The 21,242-nt window shown below is 44.6% G+C and overlaps 1 protein-coding gene across 15 annotated transcripts in view; it reads left to right on the forward strand.

Moving 5' to 3' along the window:
* The window catches only part of DLGAP1 (DLG associated protein 1), an 825,909-nt gene extending 807,818 nt beyond the window's left edge, over nucleotides 1-18,091 (forward strand). For 12 of the 15 annotated variants that reach the window (XM_060200748.1, XM_060200749.1, XM_060200751.1 and 9 more), the window contains 3 exons: nucleotides 4,701-4,792; nucleotides 10,610-10,762; nucleotides 14,745-18,091. In XM_060200748.1, coding sequence (XP_060056731.1) covers nucleotides 4,701-4,792; nucleotides 10,610-10,762; nucleotides 14,745-14,954 — 455 coding nt within the window. In that variant the 3' untranslated portion in view covers nucleotides 14,955-18,091. Of the gene's footprint in view, nucleotides 1-4,700; nucleotides 4,793-10,609; nucleotides 11,107-14,744 lie in introns of those variants that run through there. The other 3 variants (XM_060200756.1, XM_060200752.1, XM_060200757.1) reach the window with 1 other exon arrangement.
* Nucleotides 18,092-21,242: the final 3,151 nt, after the last annotated feature.

Consider the following 21,242-nt stretch of genomic DNA (forward strand, 5'->3'; position numbering starts at 1 on the left):
ACCTTCCAGACCTTCCTGGTTTTGTGCGCCATCTCACCTAGTCCTGTCTGTCCTCCCGGTCATGATCCCCCCCCATGCAGATCTGTTATGGGGTTATAAATTTCTAGATTGATGGCGCATGGGTAATAAATTTAAGATTTATTTACTTTGGGGGCCAGGTAGTAGTGCAGCTGGTTGAGAGCACATGTTATAAATGTGCAAGGACCCAGGTTCAAGCCCCTGGTCCCCTCCTGCAGGGGGGAAAGCTTCACGCGTGGTGAAACAGGACTGCAGGTGTCTCTCTGTCTCTCTCCCTCTCTGTCTTCCACTCTTCTAGATTTCTCTGTCTCTAGCCAATAAATAAGTAAAATATTTAAAAATCTATAAAGAAAAAAATTGTTTTTTACTCATTTCCTATGAGATAGGGTTTCATATACGAGTGGAAGAAAGAGAGAGAATTCAGAGCAGCACTCTGGAACACGTGGTGCTGGAGACAAGGCCAGGAGCCTCAGGCAGACAAGCCTGACTGCTCTGATGCCACGGTCCTGCTCTGCAGCCAAAAACATTCAGAGCGGTTTCCACAGATCTTAAAGTATACCTTAGGCCACAAGTTCACATAGCAAGTGATCTGTGCCACTCATTTCAGATCTGGGACAAGCCGTCCACAGTCCTTCCCCATCCTTGGCAGCCAAGGGTTGCTGGTCAATGTGGAACAATCCAGACTTTGTTTTTTTCTTTTCCTCTTCTTTTCTGGGCACTGCAAACATGGGGGGTTATAGTTGGCACAGCCAGAGAGGAAATAGGATGCTCTGATCCTGTCTGGCAAATGTCTATTGGTGTCTGCTGTGTGTCAGACCTGTCCTGAGCGTGCCACAGCTAATGCCGTGTTTAACCTTCAGAGAGGCCTCATTTTATAGGTGAAGAAACAGAGACTTAAAGGCCTGTCAGGGCTGGGAGTATGGATGGACCTGTCAACCTTCCACCTTCTGCACCCCATGGTGACACTGGGTCCATACTCCCAGAGGGATAAAGACTAGCAAAGCTATCAGGGGAGGGGATGGGATACGGAGCTCTGGTGGTGGGAATTGTACCTCTCTTATCCTATGGTCTTGTCAGTGTTTCCATTTTATAAATAAATTTAAAAAAAAAAAAAAGGGCTGTCAGGAGCAGTGACTGACAAGTGCCGGCACCCTTAGTCCACTACTCCGAACTAATGCTTTTGTGCCTGTCTCTCACGGGCTGCTTTCTGTGCTCCAGGCACTGAGAAGGAGCTCCATCAGCTACAAATAAAAAGGATGGGAGTCGGGCAGTAGCGCAGCGGGTTAAGTGCACATGGCGCAAAGCACAAGAACCGGCATAAGGATTCCGGTTCAAGCCCCCGGCTCCCCACCTGCAGGGGAGTCGATTCACAGGTGGTGAAGCAGGTCTGCAGATGTCTGTCTTTCTCTCCCCCCTCTCTGTCTTCCCCTCTTCTCTCCATTTCTCTCTGTCCTAGCCAACAACAACGACATCAATAACAACAACAATAAAACAACAAGGGCAACAAAAGGGAATAAATAAATAATTTTTTAAAAAATATTTTTTAAAAAGATGGGGCTGGGCAGCCCTGCACCCAGTTGAACATACATGTTGCCGTGTGCAAGGACGAGGGTTCAAATCCCCACTCCCCACCTGCAGGGAGGGAGCTCCAGAAGCAACGAAGCAGGTCTGTCCATCTCTCTCTTTCCCTACCCCTCTCCTCCCTTTAAATTTTTTTATCTTTATTTATTTATTTATTAGATAGAGACAGCCACAAATCGAGAGGAAAGGGGGAGATAGAGAGGGGGAGAGACAGAGAGACACCGTAGCCCGCTTTACCACTCACAAAACTTTTCCCTCTGCAGATGGGGACCAGGGGCTGGAACCCGGATCCTTGCACATTGTAACATGTGTGCTCAACCTGGTGCAGAACCCAGAACCCTCCCCCTCACCTCTCAATTCCCCTCTCTCTTATCAAAAATAAATAAATAAATAAATAAATGGAAAAAATGGCCCCCAGGAGCAGTGAATTCAACATATGGGCACCAACCCTGGTGGCCAAAAAAAAAAAGGGAGGGTAATGATTGATCACAGAATACTTTAAAAATGAATTAAAAAATACTTTAAAAGACAATTATTATCTTTATTTATTGGATAGAGACAGCCAGAAATCAAGAGGAAAGAAGGAGATAAAGAGGGAGAAAGACTGAGAGACACCGATAGACCTGTTTCCCCACTCAGGAAGCTTCCCCCTGCAGGTGGGAACCAGGGGCTTAAACCCAGGTCCTTACACACCGTAATGTATGTGTTTAACCAGGCATGCCACCTCCGGGTCCCTAAAAGCCAATTTTTAAAAGTAAGAACCAGTGAGTGGCCAAAACGAATCCGTTTCCACTGTGCAAGCCAGCTTTGAATCCAGCCGCTACAGCACTGCAGGAAGCTTCAGCACCGCTGTTTCTTTTCTCTCTGTTTCTTTTCTCTCTGTTTCTTTCTCTCATTACAAAAAAAAAAAAAAAAAAAAAGTTAACCTGGAGCATTGACAGAAAATAAATAAATAAATAAATAAATAACAACGGGTCAGGTACTGCACAAGCCTTGCAGCTCTGGCCCAGCTCTGAATCCCAGGACCACAAGAAGCCGAGTCATGAGATTTTAGTGCTGTGCTGTCTCTCCCCATCTCTGCCGTCTCTCTGTCCCTCTACCCAAATGCAACAGTCAGTCCACGAGTGGTGAAATCATGCTTGTGGAACACTGTAGACATGTGGAATTACTGTCTGACAGCTGTCAGGGGACCAGGCAGATTTCTGCACGTCAGCTGTGATGTGCCCGCCCTGAGTGGCGTGTGTGGGGTTGCTGGAGTCTAGGAAGGGTGCCTCGGTTTAACAGGCACCAGAAACCATCATCTCGCCTGGCTGTGTTCAACAGAGAAGCAGATTACAAGGACACTTTGGACCAGTATCAAGTTTCTTTCTGCATTGTTTTCTTTTCTTCAGACTACGTGGGGAAAGAGATTGAAAAAGGGGACCCCTAGTTCCTTTCTGAGTCTCTGGTTCTGTAAATTTAGAACAAAACAGCCACAGCAAAAACACTGCTTCTGTCCTATGACAGACTGACTTCTTTCTACGTGACCATGTCAAACTAGGCGAAAGCAAGTCTCGGACTCTTCCTCTCTTGAGCTAGAAGGGGTGAGCAGGGTGGCTTCCGCCTTCCTTCCCGACAGAGAGGGCGTGTTGGGAACGGCCCAGTGGCAGGGCTCCAGCGGTGCAGCTGTGTCCCATCCTGCCACCAGGGAAGGCCTGGGGAACAATGCAGCTCTGAGGACAGCTCTGTGCAGACGCCCGCCCCGTCTCTGCATGCCCAGCTCTTCAGAGGTCCTGAGCTTCAACTGCAACGGAGGCAAGAGGTAGCTTGCAGAGGGGGGAGATTTTCAGCACCGTGCAGAGGGAATTAAACCTACACTAGCAATAAAAATTGGTCTGTGGAGTCGAAAAGCTGAGCCAGTGCAGACGTTCCCAAGGCAACAGGCTGGAAAATGTGCCCTCCTTAGAAAGTTCTTTCAACTGGCCATGCCTCTTGTCTGACAGTATCAGTGGCTGATCTCTGGGAAAACCAGGAAGGCTCTGATAGGATATGGTGAGTGCCAAGAAGTTGCCCACTCCGAGGCAGCATTTCCATTCTTCTGTATGTAGATTCCAATGAGGAAAACAAGCTCGCAGACTGTGCTTGCTGACATTAATAAAGCCTTAAATATAGTGGTAAAGAATTGAAATTTATTTTTGCACTAAATGGAAAAGGAAGGAAGGAAGGAAGGAAGGAAGGAAGGAAGGAAGGAAGGAAGGAAGGAAGGAAGGAAGGAAGGAAAGAAGGAAGGACCAGGAGATGGGCGGTAGCACAGCGGGTTAAACGCACGTGGCGCAAAGCACAAGACCAGCATAAGGATCCCGGTTCGAGCCCCCAGCTCCCCACCTGCAGGGGAGTCGCCTCACAGGCGGTGAAGCAGGTCTGCAGGTGTCTGTCTTTCTCTCCCCTTCTCTGCCTTCCCCGCCTCTCTCCATTTCTCTCTGTCCTATCCAACAACGATGACAGCAATAACAACAACCATAATAACTACAACAATAATGCAAAAATAATAAAGGCAACAAAAGGGAATAGATAAATAAATATTTAAAAAGAAAGAAGAAAGAAAGAAAGAAAGAAAGAAAGAAAGAAAGAAAGAAAGAAAGAAAGAAAGAAAGAAGGAAAGGAAAGGACATATTTACCTCTTGCCTTTGTAACATGTGGTGCTGTTGGAGAGAGCGTCATTATTCCCAGGGAGCATGCACAACATATGTGTGCATGCATGTGTGGTGTGTGTGATTGCATGTGTGTGTGCATTTGTGTGTGCGTGAGTGTTTGCATGTGTGTGTACGTGTGTTTGCGTGCGTGCGTGCGTGCGTGCGTGCGTGCGTGTGTGTGTGTGTGTGTGTGTGTGTGTGTGTGTGTGTGTGTGTGTTTTCAAAGCTGACCCTGCACTTGATTCTAGGATCAAGCTTCCTGCTGAACAGACAGAAAGGGCTCTTGCCTGCATGGCCCGTATGAGGTGTGCGTCTGGTTGTGTGTGTGCTCTTTTCCTAATGCCAGCATAACTTCCTCTTTGCCTCACCAGACGGAATCTCAGCGACAAGGCATGCCATGTAAACTTCTTGTATGTTTGCTCTTTTCAGTCCTAGAGAAAATCCGAACAGCAGTGGGCAGTGCCCAGCTTCTCATGGCCCAGAAATTCTACCAGTTCAGAGAACTGTGTGAAGAGAACCTGGTAGGTAACCTTCCCCATCACTAACTACTGTTTTCCTGCTAGTGCTGTGAGATGAGAGGTCACTGAGATTGGCCCCACGAAAGGAGAAACTAACTTTAGAATAAGCCCCAGTGGATCTTCCCACCTGGAAAACAGAGGGCTTTGGTTGGTTGGTTGATTTACCTTAGAATACTTTTTTCTTTTTTTTAATATTTTATTTATTTATTTATTCCCTTTTGTTGCTCTTGTTGTTTTATTGTTGTAGTTATTGTTGTTATTATTGATGTCGTCATTGTTGGATAGGACAGAGAGAAATGGAGAGAGGAGGGGAAGACAGAGAGGGGGAGAGAAAGACAGACACCTGCAGACCTGCTTCATCACCTGTGAAGCGACTCCCCTGCAGGTGGGGAGCCGGGATCCTTACACCTTTGCCACCTGTGCTTAAGCCGCTGTGCTACCACCCGACTCCCAAGAATACTTTTTTCATGAGGGACCAGAAATCTACCTGCCATCTGCAGAGCCAGGAACTGAGCCCTGGATCCACACACCTTGAACCACCTGCCAGATTGCCTGCAACAGAGTTTCTGACCAGTCCTGTTTCTTGCTATTCTTGTTTTTGTTGTTGTTGTTGTTGTTTGCCTCCAGGATTATCACGGGGGCTCGGTGCCGGCACTATGAATCCACTGCTCCTGGAGGCTGTTTCTTTCCCTTTGGCTGCCCTTGTTGTTTATCATTGTTGTTAGTGTTGTTGGATAGGACAGAGAGAAATGGAGAGAGGAGGGGAAAAAAGAGAGGGGGAGAGAAAGACAGACACCTGCAGACCTGCTTCACCGCCTGTGAAGCGACTCCCCTGCAGGTGGGGAGCCGGGGTTTCGAACCGGGATCCTTCTGCCGGTCCTTGCACTTGGTGCCACATGCGCTTAACCTGCTGTGCTACCGCCTAGCCACCTTCTTGCTATTCTTTTAATTTAAAAAATTTTTAAAGATAAATAAAATTTTTATTTATGGGGCCAGACAGCAGCATACATGGGCAAGCACACACATTACAGGGCACTAGGACCCTGGTTCAAGCCCCTGGTCCCCATTGCAGGGGGAAAGCTTCATGAGTGGTGAAGCAGGGCTGCAGGTGTCTCTCTGTCTCTCTCCCTCTCTGTCTCCCCCTCCCCGTCAATTTCTCTCTGTCTCTAGCCAATAATGAACTTAAAAAGAAGATGCCCTTGCTGATATACTAAGGGAAAAGGAACAGAACCAAAGCGTCACTGGGGCCTGTATCACACTGAGGGATCAGCCTCAGGCCTTATGCTTCAGGGTTCAGCACTGTATCCACTGCACCACCTGCCCAGTTGCTAGTTAAAAAAAAATTTTTTTTCTGATACTTAAATGATCTTCGAAAAATGCCATGAAGTTAAAAGTCTACTTTCTGGGAGTCGGGCGGGTTAAGCACGCGTAGTGCAAAGCTCAAGGACCCGAGTAAGGATCCTGGTTCGAGCCCCCGGTTCCCCACCTGCAGGGGAGTCACTTCACAGGCAGTGAAGCAGGTCTGCAGGTGTCTGTCTGTCTCTCCCCCTCTCTGTCTTCCCCTCCTCTCTCAACTTCTCTCTGTCCTATCCAACAATGACGACATCAGTAACAACAACAATAATAGCTACAACAATAAAACAAGGGCAACAAAAGGAAAAATAAATAAATATTAAAATAAGTAAAGTTTTAAAAAGTCTACTTTCTGCAGCCAGGGAGGTGTGCAGCACAGCTGTGCACAGGTGAGCGCCAGGTCCTAGCTCCTGTCCTGGCACTGCCCCCTTCCACACCCTGTCTGACACATTTGTGCTGACAAATCTACAAAGCTTTTTTCATAGAATATAGCTCTACTTTCTGATTTTTTGTACTTGGATAATTTCTATTTTCTTAACACTCACATGACATCACTGATTTTTTTTTTAATATGTGTTTACTTACTAATGAGAAGGGGGGGGCAGGAGCTGCACTCTGCCTCCTAAAATGCTGAGGATGGAAATCTGAACTCCATGTTTGAGAGCCGAGCGCTCTGTCTCCACTGTGCCACCTCCTGAGTCATGATGTTGTGATTCTTATAGAAGCAGGGACACCCAGAGATCACTTGGAATTACACTTTTCCTTTCTGAAATAGCCCACAGTCTATTTGCATTTTTTAAAATATTTTATTTACTTATTAATGAGAAAGTAGGAGGAGAGACAAAAAAACAGATGTGCTGCCGGGGATTGAACTAGGGACCTTATGCTTGACAGTCCAAAGCTTTACCAACTGAGCTACCTCCCAGACCACAGAGTCTATTTAATTTTTTTATTTTAATATTTATTTATTTTCTCTTTTGTTGCCCTTATTGTTTTTATTGTTGTTGTAGTTATTATTGCTGTTGTCATCGTTGTTGGATAGGACAGAGAGAAATGGAGAGAGGAGGGGAAGACAGAGAGGGAGAGAAAGACAGACACCTGCAGACCTGCTTCACTGCCTGTGAAGCGACTCCCCTGCAGGTGGGGAGCCGGGGGCTCAAACAGAGATCCTTACTCCAGTCCTTGCACTTTGCGCCATCTGCTCTTAACCCGCTATGCTACTGCCCTGCTCCCAAATTCACCATTTCTTATAGCTGAGTAGTATTTCATTGTGTCTGTAGACCCCAGCTTGCTCAGCCACTCATCTGTCCGACAACATTCCTTGAGCACTGAAACAGTCTGCCAGCTGCTCTTGAGGCCTCAGATTCAATCCCACCATTGCCCGTGCCAGAGTGGTGATCTGCTTCTCTCTTTCTCTCATACTCTTTTTCTCATTCATGAATAAATAAATTTTCAATAATTTTAAAAACTTTAGGAAACTGCAAAGTGTGAGCATTTTAGAATTTAGTTACAATAAGAGAAAGTAATATATTCTGAGATCATAAAACTCCATTTTAGGGGCCAGGTGGTGATGCACCTGGTTGAGCACAAGGACCCAGGTTCAAGCCCCTGGTCCCCACCTGCAGGGGAAAAGTTTCACTAGTGGTGAAGCAGGGCTGCAGGTGTCTCTCTGTCTCTCCCTCTCTATCTCCCCCTTCCCTCTCAATTTCTGACTTTTTTTATTCAATAAATAAAGATAATAATCACTGAGAAAGATAGTAATCACTGAGAAAAACATAACGAAAGCAGCAGAAGCTGCCCATTAAATCAATGGTTTTCTACTTCAGTTATCACAGTTTCTCTTGTGACAAATATGTGTTATCAAGGCCAGGTATTTTTTTTTACATGACTCCTCAATTAAATTTGCCATCCATCCTTTCTTGCCCTGGGCACCAGTTACATTGACTTCTTTTTCCTGCCTGTGTAGCTGGTCAAGCACATTAGCACCTCTGTACATTCTATTATATGAGTTGAGAATATTCTTCCCAAACATTACCACATGGCTCACTCAACTGCATTCTTCAAAGTTTTGCCCAAATATACCTTTTTAGTAACACATTTCTGTTGGTATGTTGGTAAACTATTTTAAAACTCCATTTGAGAGATATTCTATAAAAGTCATTACCTGTGGGGGTCAGGCGGTAGCGCAGTAGGTTAAGCGCACGTGGCGCAAAGCACAAGGACCGAGGTAAGAATCCCAGTTCAAGCCCCCGGCTCCCCACCTGCAGGGGAGTCGCTTCACAGGCGGTGAAGCAGGTCTGCAGGTGTCTGTCTTTCTCTTCTCCTCTCTGTCTTCCCCTCCTCTCTCCATTTCTTTCGGTCCTATCCAACAACACCATCAACAATAACAATAACCACAACTAGGCTACAACAACAATGGCAACAAAAGGGGGGAAAATGGCCTCCAGGAGCAGTGAATTCATGCATGGTGCAGGCACTGAGCCCCAGCAATAACCCTGGAGGCAAAAAAAAAAGTCATTACCTGTGTCATTACCTAGATACTGAGAAGCATTTTTTTTTTTTTTTGGTATATTAAATCAGAACACCACAGAGGAAACCCTTTCATTAATTCAGGTTTCATCAGAATAGTGGAGATTGTATTGTTATATGGAAAACTGAAAATTGTTATGCATTTACAAACTATTGTACTTACTGTTGAATGTAAAACATTAATTCCCCAATAAAGAAATTTAAAACAAAAAATAAAAAACGGTGGGGCCAGGCAGTAGCGCAGCGGGTTAAACGCACATGACGCAAAGCGCAAGGACTGGCATAAGGATCCCGGTTCAAGCCCCCAGCTCCCCACCTGCAGGGGAGTCACTTCACAGGCGGTGAAGCAGGTCTGCAGGTGTCTGTCTTTCTCTCCCTCTCTGTCTTCCCCTCCTCTCTCCATTTCTCTCTGTCCTATCCAACAATGACAACATCAATAACAACAATAAGAACTACTACAATAAAAAACAACAAGAATAACAAAAGGGAAAATAAATATTTTTAAAACTTTATTTTGTTTTCAGGTCCACATGTGCTGACATTCATATGCATTGTGAATGATCACTGCTTATGTCTCTACCATTGTAGCAACTCTCAAAGTGTTTAATATCTAACAAATGAGTGATTACAGGCATTTATATGTAAAGATAAGTGTGCTCACATGCCCTGTATATTATGTTATTACCAATTTAAAAATAATTTCTAAATGACTTTATCAAAGTTCTATATGATAAAATTATTACCAATACTAGCAATTTTTTTCATTGGTAAGCACATAGCACTTTGAAATTCTAATTAATTTATAACTCATTACTTTTTGACCCTAATGTTTCACTCACTATCAGTACTAAAATTTATTTTAGATTTTCTTTTATTATTTCTTTGGGGGAAAATGGGTGGTATGGTATTGAATGCCAACTCTAATAGTAATATGAGGTGCTGTATCTGCTTTCAAATGTAAATGCTGCAGGATTTTCTAAACTGCATTTTATCACCAAGCATATGTCTAGGGGATTTTCAAGTATGCATACTCCCCCTTCCGATACACTGATAGATGATGGACTACAAAAGAAAAGTTCTGCAGCCTTGCAAAACATTTAGAGTGGCTAACTCAATGTCCTAACAGCGTGAAATCACTATCTGTACTGAAAACTAAGTAACAGTCAGACACACAGTAACAGAGTCAAAGCCCGCAGGCAGGCAGGGAGAGCTTTCAGTGAAAAGATTTAAAAAGTTGAAGATCTCAAGTCTAACTATATTGATACACTCTACAGCATACTTGACAAGACTGTATCGAACAAGTGAAATTTGCTGATAGAGTAGAACTTGAATGTTCACACACACACAATAAATATATGACGAAAATGTATGTATTGGGAGTCGGGTGGTAGAGCAGAGGGTTAAGCGCAGGTGGCACAAAGCACAAGGACTGGCATAAGGATCCCGGTTTGAGCCACCGGCTCCCCACCTGCAGGGGAGGCACTTCATAGGCGGTGAAGCAGGTCTGCAGGTGTCTATCTTTCTCTCCTCCTCTCTGTCTTCCCCTCCTCTCTCCATTTCTCTCTGTCCTATCCAACAACGATGACATCAACAACAATAACTACAACAATAAAACAACAAGGGCAACAAAAGGGAATAAATATTTTTTTAAATTATATGTTAATTAAGTTGATGCTTCATAGAGGAATTTTTCACACAGTATATCAGACTTTCCATTTGAAGCATCTTACAATAGTTGCTTGTCTGTTATACTTGGATAAAGCTGAAAATACACATGAAAGAAAGAACAGCTGTCTTAGCCTTGTTTTTCCTATTGGAATACTACAAGGAACTCATCCTCCTTACATGGTTTGAAGGACTGGAAAATACCACTTTGACCCTCTTCTTGTTGCCACAGATTGTCTAGAAAGTGTGAATGGTTTTCTTTCTCTTCTACAGAATCCCAATGCTCATCCAAGGCCCACCTCCCAAGATTTGGCGGGATTCTGGGACATGCTGCAATTGTCCATAGAAAACATTAGTATGAAATTTGATGAACTTCATCAGTTAAAGGCCAATAATTGGAAACAGATGGATCCTCTTGACAAGAAGGTAGAACAATGTAGATTTTGTATGGTTCATTTAAAAGCCTGCACAAACACTGGACAGTCTAAATAGGCTTCTGCATTCAGTCTTGCTGTTTACAATGTGAAATGGAGCTGATATATTAATTCCATTGTAATGACAATGTTTACATAGTAATCATTTGGGATATTATCTGTAATATGTTTCAGGCATATTTTTCAAGAAAACTCTGTCTTTGTGAATTGGGACATGGGAATGTGGTTTTTTGTTAATGAAACTTTAAGTTAAACCATTTCAGTCACTGGAAGGAACTACCTCCATTTTGCTTTATAAATTAAGCTAAAATAAATGGCATCTTCCGTGCACGATCATACAGAGCAAGAGTCCAACTTCCTCATACCCCTAAGGATGTGCTTCCCAAAAAAATAGGAAGCCCTGAAAACAAGCCAACTTGGATAGTTATCTCATAAAAATAGTAATAAAGAAAGCACTGTTGCTCAAGTCTACAAATATATACCATGAAGTTTTGCAGTGATCATAAATGTTGACTTTTTTTTTTTTTAAGAGTTACTTTCGGTTGATTTCCCCTGGGGAATATTGGTCACTGGGTTCCTCCTGCAACAATCTAGAAATAAAGACTCCAACTATCTGACTTCCACACAGTGCAATTTCCACACTTGGTCATGGTGGTTCCACCAGGCTCACGCAAGTATCCAATCCACCGTATTAGTTTAGCCTGTCATATGTGACTTTTTAAATAATTTACTTTCCCGTGGCCTGAAGGCAAGTTAAAAAAAAAAAATGAAGTGAGTTCCAGGAGACTCACTTTCTGAAAATGGGCCATTACTCTTCCCATGAAGGGTACTGCTGGCCCCACCTGTTTTTAGATCTGCTCAGCTAAGAGAGAGTTCGCAGAACCCAGTCGGGTCTGCTGCTGCGCCCCCCGGGGCCAGTGTTGGTGTAGCGCCTCCCAGCAGAAGCCCAGTTCTCGGGGTTTCTAGGCAGGGGCTGCTGCCATTGAACTTCATGTCCATGTCCACCATCTTCAACCTGGAGGTTTCCGTATTAAGCATCCAAGTACACTGATGTAAGTGCAGTGCGGGCTCTGCTTGGGAAGCCCAACATTTGCATTCAGTCGGATGTTCTCTTACCTGTGTTTAGAACTGTCTGCTTTTCAAATTGGTCTATTTGAAGAAGAGTCATTTATTTTAATGGGAAACAAAGAGAGACCAGACTGTGCCATGTGGTGGTGGCAGAGACAGAGCCTGGGGCCTCTGGAGTCTCAGGCAAGTCTGGTGTAGTGCTACTCCAGATACCCTCAGTCCGAGATTGACCCTGTTTTAGGAAAATAGGAAAATTCTTCAGATATACATGTTTACAGCTGGCATAGTTTCTACAGCTCACCCATCTCATTTCTCATTCATTGGTCTTTTTAAAAAAAACCATAGCTAAGATACACAGAAAGGAAAATATGATTAAAAAGTTTTCAGTATTCAAACCTCTTAACATACCCAGTGAGTTACCCAGAAGTGAAGACTTAAAATCTCCAAAAGAAGTGATGGTAAGAATTGTAATATACTACCTTTGGCATTTACACAGTAAGCCATTAACTTGATTCCTAAGTTTACACATGTTGTCTAGTCTCACATTTCCATCATCCTATGAACTAAAGGACAAAATGAAAACCCACTCAGGGTTGATGCAATACTGTTTACACCCCCTCCTTTTAGTCCCCTCAGCTACACAGATGCCACCTTCACAGCTTGTGGGAAACTCCAGTGTAGCGCGTTTTAGTCATCTCCAAGCCTCCTGCATGAAGAAGAGCACAAGTGTTAGGACACAAAAGAGTGTCACGTGGAGAAACATAGAACCCTTATTTTAAGATGATTTTCACTTTTAGTTTTATGAGAATTGAAGGTATCTTTTAATATTTATTTTGCTTAGAGGCAGAGAGAAATTAAGAGGGAAAGGGGAGAGAAAGAGGGGGTGGGTCGGGGCAGGCAGTGGTTGGCGTACCGGGTTGGTGCACGTAGCACAACGCAGATCCGGGCAAAGATCCAGCTTCCCACCTGCATCAAGGACACTTGACAAGTGGTAAAGCAGGTCTGCAGGTGTGTGTGTCTCTCTCCTCCAGGGTGATCTCTGGGGCTCAGTGCCGGCACTATGAATCCACTGGGCAGAAAGAAATTGAGAGGGAAGGTGGGGAATAGAGAGAGAGACACACACACACACCTGCAGACCTGCTTCACTGCTCATGAAGCACCCCCACTGCAAGGTTGGGAACCAAGTGGTGTCTTGTTTGGCAGTGGCCTAAAAAATTAAAAATAAAATGAAAGAAAACCGGCATTTTTTATAGCTTACTGAGGGATGATCATTTTTCAGTCTTGTGTTAAGGTTTCATGGTGTAGTGTCTGTCCCTGTAGTTGGAATGGTTTCCTGGACCCCTACTTATCCCAGTCTTCTAAGAACCATGGTCATTAGCTTTAGACAGCATTTTTGGGGGGGCACAGACAGTGTTGCACCTGGTTAAGTGCTCACATTACAGGGCATAAGGACCCAGGCCCCCGGTCCCCACATGCAGGGGGAAAGCTTCGTAAGTGACGAAGCAGGGCTGCAGGTGTCTCTCTGTCTCTCTCCCTCACCCCTCTCAATTTCTCTCTATCGCTACCCAATCATTCATTAGCTAAAGTAAGTGTTTTGGAGCTGCCTCCAGCCCAGTGCAGGGATCTCAGTGTCTCCCTCACGAGTGGCTCTGGAGTCTATAATGCTGTGTGTTTTTGTGTGTGGTGTTCCGCTCACTGTGGCATGAACGAGACTAGAAGACATAGTCTTTGACCCCTTCTTGTGCTTATTTAGGATGGCAGAGTAGAGGAAGGTGGGTGGGCCTGGGGAGAGGGTGGTGAGGGTTTTAGTCAGTGGAGCCAGTTGGCACTGTTGCCCTGCCGTTAGCAGAGGTGCAGAGTTACACAGCACTGCTGCATTCACTGCAATTCTGCCCCTCTCTGCCCCCTCTCTGCCCCCTCTCTGCCCCCTCTCTGCCCCTCTCTGCCCCTCTCTGCCCCCTCTCTGCCCCCTCTCTACCCCTCTCTGCCCCTCTCTGCCCCCTCTCTGCCCCCTCTCTGCCCCTCTCTGCCCCTCTCTGCCCCCTCTCTGCCCCCTGAATCTGGAACCTCCAGGGAACCACACTAAACATTCTGGGAGAAGCCACCTTTCAACAGGGGCCTTTAAAATACCACTTCCTTCCCTTGGAGTGACCTAGTGCTACAACAATTAACCTTAAGCTTACTGTTTGTTTTTTTCTCTTGCATCTTTTGAATACTCAAGCCAGAATAATGAAGAAAATAATAATAGACTTGCAGTATGCAATTCAGAACTACCCACCCCTGGGTTGCTTTTTGGGAAAAAAGTGGTTTTTTTATTATTAGTATTCACTGATAGGATAGACAGAGAAACCGAGGTGGCAGGGGGTCAGGAGGGAGGGAGAGAAAGACACACCAGTAGACCTGCCTTCTGCTTTTGAAGCAGCCCACCCCTGCAGGTGGAGACCAAGGACTTTGACCCAGGTCCTTGTACACGGAGACGTGTGTGCTCAGCTGGGTACACCACCACCCAACCCACAAAGCTTATGATTTTATAAGACCACAGTTGAATCACGAGGAAAATAAATGCAACACTTGGAGTGTGAGGGCTTCGGAGTGGAGGCGGGGGGATGTGTTCCTAAGAGGTCTTTTTTTTTTTAATTTCTTTATTGGGGGATTAATGGTTTACAGTTGACGGCAAAGCACAATAGTTTATACATGCATAACGTTTCCCAGTTTTCTTAAGAGGTCTTGACATGAGATTCAATTAGGACTTGTGTCATCGCCCCTGTGTGTCGACACCCTTGGGTTTAAAATAAATAAATAAATAAATAAATAAATAAATACAGATCTAACTACTGAGCTATCCAGTGTTTCCCAAACTTGCCCTGAGAAGCTGTGTAATGTCCTGAACCTTCTGCTTTGATCAGGAGAGAAGGGCCCCTCCTCCAGTGCCCAAGAAGCCGGCGAAGGGCCCCGCGCCGCTGATCCGGGAGCGCTCCCTGGAGAGCTCGCAGCGCCAGGAGGCCCGCAAGCGCCTGATGGCCGCCAAGCGCGCCGCGTCCGTCCGCCAGAACTCGGCCACCGAGAGCGCGGAGAGTATCGAGATCTACATCCCCGAGGCGCAGACCCGGCTCTGAGCGCACCTGCGCCCACCTGCGCGCACCTGGGCCCGCCCGCCCTGCCCTCTGGCTCCCAGCTCAGTGACTTCCACTGCAGTCTGTCCATCTTGCAGAAGCTGCCCCCCCCACCTCCACCTTCCCCAGACACCCCCCATCCCACGCCCCCCTCTGCTGCCCGGACCAGTCTGTCCATGCTCTTCACCTGCCACCTCCCTGTACTGATGCCTCAGACGGACAGCCAACCCTTTTTCTTTTCTGGGCACAAGCCAAACCCAGCCCGTAGGAACCCCCCCCTTTAGACCACTCACCATCCTCAGTTCTCCCCAGCTAGTCTGTCTCTTAGAGCTCAGCAATATAAAACCATAGGGTATTTCAGAAAACCAGTATTATAGGGTGATCCTTTTGGGACTTAACTGTCTTCCACATGAAAGAAACTAGGACTCTGAGAACCTTTATCCCCCCCCCAAACAGTGATTTTTTTTTTTTTTCATGTACTTTACTTCCAACCTCAGAGATCACACCATTGCACCAGAATCCATGAGTGACAAGTTCAGAGGGGGCAAAGACGGGCTGGGGGTGGGGGCCTGGCGTATGAAGAGGACCGGGGAGAAGCAAAGTCCACAGGTGCAGGGGGAGAGGTCGAGGGAGGGGCCTGCGTCACTTACAGCTGCACAAACTGCCTCACTGTTACTTCATGTCACTGCTTTGAATGTTTCAATCAGCAGAAGACTGTAAATTTGATCCTTCAGGGAAATCAATCTATTCTGAAAGGCAATAAAAAGCAGGAAGGAAAAGCAGAGTGGAGGAAGCACTGATCGTTTAAGATACTAGACAAAGGATTTTTTTTTTTTTTGTCCTATTACTAAGAACACTTTAGAGCTGAATTTTTATTGTACTCTGTATATTATACTGTTGTGATGTTGGGGAACTTCAACGGGGGGAGTGTTGATCTTGTCAATTTGTTAGTGTCCGTTGGGGAGGCCTACCTAATTACAAATATATAAGTATACATGTGCTGAGGACGTGCTACGAATAACAGCCAAGCTTGTTTTCAGAGAGAGATGGGATTTTCCTGTCATTCTTTTTGAATGCAACACACCTGTCTATTTTCACCTAGTCATTAGTTCCTTCTCCTCTTAGTCTGCTCTCACGATGACACAGACTTCTATCCTTCACCAGCACCAGGATTTGTGTCCTACGGCAGACAGATCAAATTCTCCGACCCAGTCAGTAGACATGCTGCATCACTCTAGAGCTGCCCCTGTCCCCTGGAGGTCACAGGCAGTAAGAAAAAGAAGCTTGACCTATAAGGGTTCAGTTACCATGAGGAGGAGGGGGAGTCGGGACTTATAAAAGGCTGAAGGAAACCCAGGCTTCTGGCAGGTGATGGTAATCAGGTCTTATAGTCATAAGGATGGATAGGCAGTGTACTGGAGTCATCGTTCAGTGCCCTGGTTCCTAAAATTGAGAATGTGGTGATCTTAAAGTACTTACTGGCATTTTATGCCTAGCTCCCACATTAAAGCATTAAGAATTACCATTGGAAAAGGAAGCATTTTTTAAAATGCATCAAATATGCTTTTCTTATAAAAGAGAAGCTCTTCTTTTTAATACACTAGCATAGCCAGGTGCTAATTTTATTTTGTTTATGAAATTAAGAGAGGTGATAGGTTCTGTCAGGTCTTTTCTTGGACATATACTAAAACCACTAGAGAATTTGCTACCTCTCAGAGCCATGGATGCTTTGAGCTATCTTTATAAATAGGGCACACGTGTTCACTGCTGTGGCTTACAAGGAAAGGGCTACTAATTTATCTCAAAACCAACCAACACCTACTGAGGGTGAGCAAAGAACCTAGTGCTTTGCAAACTGGAATACAGAGATTGTGAGCTTCAAGTATCTACTTGGTAAAGGAAAAGAAAAAAGTACACCTTTTCGTTACTTTCTAGCAGCAATGGAAAGTCACGCCAAAGTCTGCATAAGTAGAACCAACTGCCACATTGGGTAGCTTATGGTCACATTCAATCCTGGAGATGACTTGGAATTGTCAGATGCATCTGCAAGGAGCCACACCCACTTGGAGACCCATGTTCCCAACGACAGCTCTGTGCCCTGAGGTAGAGATAGGATTTGGATGAAGAAATAGATTTCTAAAAACAATTTAAGATCATCCTATAATATTTTCTTTGGAAACTGATTTAGCCCAGGGTATTTTAAAGAAAGAAAAGAGAAAGTCTAGTTTATCTTCTCCATACGAATGGCATTTGTATATTCATAAGCTATTTTTGGTAAGAATTTTAAGTCTTTTAGCTGAATGCCTACAGGGACTATGACCCCCCTTCCTTTCAATCACACTTTAAATTGTACAAACACTTTATAAGAAGCAGATTATTGATGTTAAAACACGGCCACATACAGCTGCTTGGCACCTACACTCCCCTCCCAGTGACATCCATGAGCCTGTTGTTTTTTATGTGACTTGTAGAGATGTTTTTTAGTTTATAATGGAAAATGTATGTACCCTGAAAATTACTTATTTTGTTTAACTTTGGTATAAAAGTGTTTGGACATTTTCTTGGGGAGGGGGTGAGGATTGCAAAAGAGGTCTGTCTCCCTCCCACATCAAAACAACTCAAAGAATTAAGTATTTATTATATTTTTTGCAGATGTTTCCATACAATTCACATAACCTTTTTGTAAAGAGAGATGAAGAAATGGATTAAAGATTTTTAATATTTGAAATGGTAAATAGAACTAATTTATTTGTAATATATTTCTGTTATTTATAGATGTCTCCTTAATGTTTTACTGTGTTTTAGCACTTTGATTTAAGCCCTAGCCTGTGAATTTACCATTTCTTTTTTAAAACATGTCTAAATGCATATTTTAAATAAATGGAATATAAATCCCTAGCATATCTAAATTCCCAAATGTAATTTTTAAAAATTATTTTGGCTTAGAAAAAAAAGATTCATTTAAAGCCTTCAGCTGGAGGGGTGGAACCATTTTTCTGGCTTTGTGAATTGGAATTTCATAGGCTTATTTACCTAGACTGTGTGTGGACAAAAAAAAAAAAAAAAAAGTTGTAAATAGATGAATGTTTCCCATAATGTAAAAAGAATAAATTAATAAAATAACTAATGCACTGCTTTCAGGTCTGTGTGTTTTTACTGGAGCCCGACTTCTCCAACATTAGACTCTTTGGGGGTAGAAGGTAGGAGGTAGGGGGAGATATCAAGCAACTGGTAAGCGTATTATCCTGACTTTCACTGTCAGTAACATATGGATAAGCAGGTTGGAGGAGGGAGATGACTAGAAGCCTGTTTAAGGGGCTTTAATAACTGCAGAACTAAAATCTTTTTACTATAGTGATCACGCACATATACGGCTGTTTCAGACCAGGAGATTATAAGCTCAAAGAATTCATTAGCTTTTCAAATATCTATAAATCTTATAGATTCAGGGCCAGCCAGCGGCATACATAATACAAGCACTAGGATCTGGGGTCGAGCCCCGGCTCCCCACCTGCAGTGGGGAAACTCCACAGGCGGTGAAGCAGGTCTGCAGGTGTCTCTTTTTCTCCCCCTCTCTGTCTTCCCCTCCTCTCTCATTTTCTCTTTGTCCTGTCCAACAACAAGGACAGCACCAACAACAATAATAACAACAAGGGCAACAAAAGGGAAAAATTAGTCCTCAGGAGCAGTGGATTCGTAGCATAGGCACCGAACCCCAGCGATAACTCTAGAGGCAAAAAAAAGAAAGAAAGAAAGAAAGAAATTGTTAAAGAAAATAGCCCTTTTTCCCCCCTGGATTTTACACATAAACAAGTCATAACATTCATGATCAAGCAGTTGATTTTTTTTTTTTTTCCCCTTTTTCCCATAGTCCTGCTCAGCTCTGGTTTATGGTGGTGCAGGGGATTGAACCTGAGACTTCAAAGCCTCAGGCATGAGAGTCTCTTTGCATAACCATCATGCTGTTTCTTCCAGTCTCAAGTAACTGAGTTTCTGTGAGGTTTCAAAGGTCTCATTACTTTTAGTCATCTTCTGACCTTCTGATCTGTCTGAACTGTGATTGCATTACTTAACTTTGTAAAATATTTTGTTTATTTGCTAATCGGATAAAGACAGAGAAATCAAGAGGGAAGGGGAAGGGGGAGTCAGACAGTGCAACAGGTTAAATGCATGTGGTGCTAAGCGCAAGGACCAGCATAAGGATCCCAGTTCGAGACCCAGGCTCCCCACCTGCAGGGGAGTCGCTTCACAGGTGGTGAAGCAGGTCTGCAGGTGTCTGTCTTTCTCTCCCCCTCTCTGTCTTCCCCTCGTCTCTCCATTTCTCTCTGTCCTATCCAACAATGATGACATCAATTACAACAGTAATAACTACAACAAGGACAACAAAAGGGAATAAATAAATAAATATTTAAAATAAAAAAGGAAGGGGAAGGTAGAGAGTGGGAGATAGAAAGACACCTGCAGCACTGCTTCTCCGTTTGTGAAGCTTCCCCCATGCAGGAGGGGACTGTGGGCTTGAACCCCAGAGTCTGTGCACCGTGACATATGTGCTCAGCCAGGTGACCACCACCCAAACCCTATTCCTGGATTTTTTTTTTTTTTTGCCTCCAGGGTTATCGCTGGGGCTCGGTGCCTGCATCACAAATCCATCGCTCCTGGAGGCTACTTTTTCCCCCTTTTGTTGCCCTGGTTGTTTTATCATTGTGTGGTTACTGTTGTTATTGATGTCGTTGTTGTTGTTGGGTAGGACAGAGAGAAATGGAGAGAGGAGGGGAAGAAAGAGAGGGGGAGAGAAAGACAGACACCTGCAGACCTGCTTCACCACCTGTGAAGCGACCCCCCTGCAGGTGGGGAGCCAGTCGGGGGCTCGAACCGGGATCCTTCTGCCGGTCCTTGCGCTTCGTGCCATGTGCACTTAACCCGCTGCGCTACAACCTGGCCCCCTTAGGTTTTAAATAAATAACATACTGAAAGAGCTGACTGTCTAAATGTGTTTATTCTCAAATGCCACAAGTACTAATAAAAGTTGAAATTTACTGTAGGTTTGCTCAATAGGCTGTCTGAGTTACCTGCTCAACAAAATTGGGGTCAACACAGTGGCGCAATCTAAAAGCAACTCTGCGTGTGTCCCAAATCATCGATCAGTGCAGGTTTACGGAAGAAATCTTAGGTCCCCGTAAAAAAGTGACTCGTGATCACAGAGAGGAAGCGGGACACTTTCCTAGATTAACGTCTGTTCTAGCGGCATCAGGAAAGTAACAGGTGGTCCAGGAGGTGGTGCAGCGGATAAAGCACTGGATTCTGAACCATGAGGTCCCAAGTTCAATCCCAGGCAGCACATGTACCCGAGTGATGTCTGGTTCTTTCTCTCTCTCTCTCTCTCTCTCTCTATCTTTTTCATGAATAAATATACAATTTCTTTAAAAAACAAAAAAAAAAAAAAAAGAAAAGAAAGCAACAGGAAGTCAGCATGGCAGCGTGGTTACTGAGCACTGGGTGTCTGCTTAGCCGCCACAGGATCATTTCTAGTATCTGTCACCTGTGTAAATGAACCCGCCTTTAGCGAAAACACTTAAAACAGTCACGTACTTCAGTAAGCCAAGCCGTCAAGCTCTGGCACGCAGCTACCTGAACAGCTGACATTTAGCACGCCCAGTGTTTTCACTGGCACAGTGAAGGTTGTTGTTGTTCCCTGTCACACTTTCAGCTTGTCTTCTGGTAGAAGTAGATGCTCGGTTCCTCATCCTGATTACTTGACAGGTGAAATCAGTGTCACTAGAACGCAGTCACTCGTGTCTCATTAGAGACAGTCTCCCATCACAGAGCTCGCTCTTTCATTTTGGGAATGAAGCTACAACTAAAAATCCTTATGACAAAAAGTAAAAACAATAAATAGCCAGGTGGTGGCACACCTGGTTGAGCACACGTTACACGTTACACTGCAAGGACCCAGGTTTGAGCCCCCAGTCTCCACCTGTGAGTAGTGAAGTGATGTTGTAGGTGTCTATCATTCCCTCTCTCTTGATTTCTGGCTGTCTCTAGCAATAAATAAATAAATAAATAAATAAATAGCCAGGCAGTTAGCGCAGTAGATTAAGCGCACGTGGCGCAAAGCACAAGGACCAGCGTAAGGATCCCGGTTCGAGCCCCCGGCTCCCCACCTGCAGGGGAGTCGCTTCACAGGTGGTGAAGCAGGTCTGCAGGTGTCTGTCTTTCTCTCCCCCTCTCTGTCTTCCCCTCCTCTCTCCATTTCTCTCCGTCCTATCCAACAACAACAAGAGCTATGACAAC

The sequence above is a fragment of the Erinaceus europaeus genome, chromosome 10, assembly GCF_950295315.1.
Source record: "Erinaceus europaeus chromosome 10, mEriEur2.1, whole genome shotgun sequence".
NCBI lineage: Eukaryota > Metazoa > Chordata > Mammalia > Eulipotyphla > Erinaceidae > Erinaceus > Erinaceus europaeus.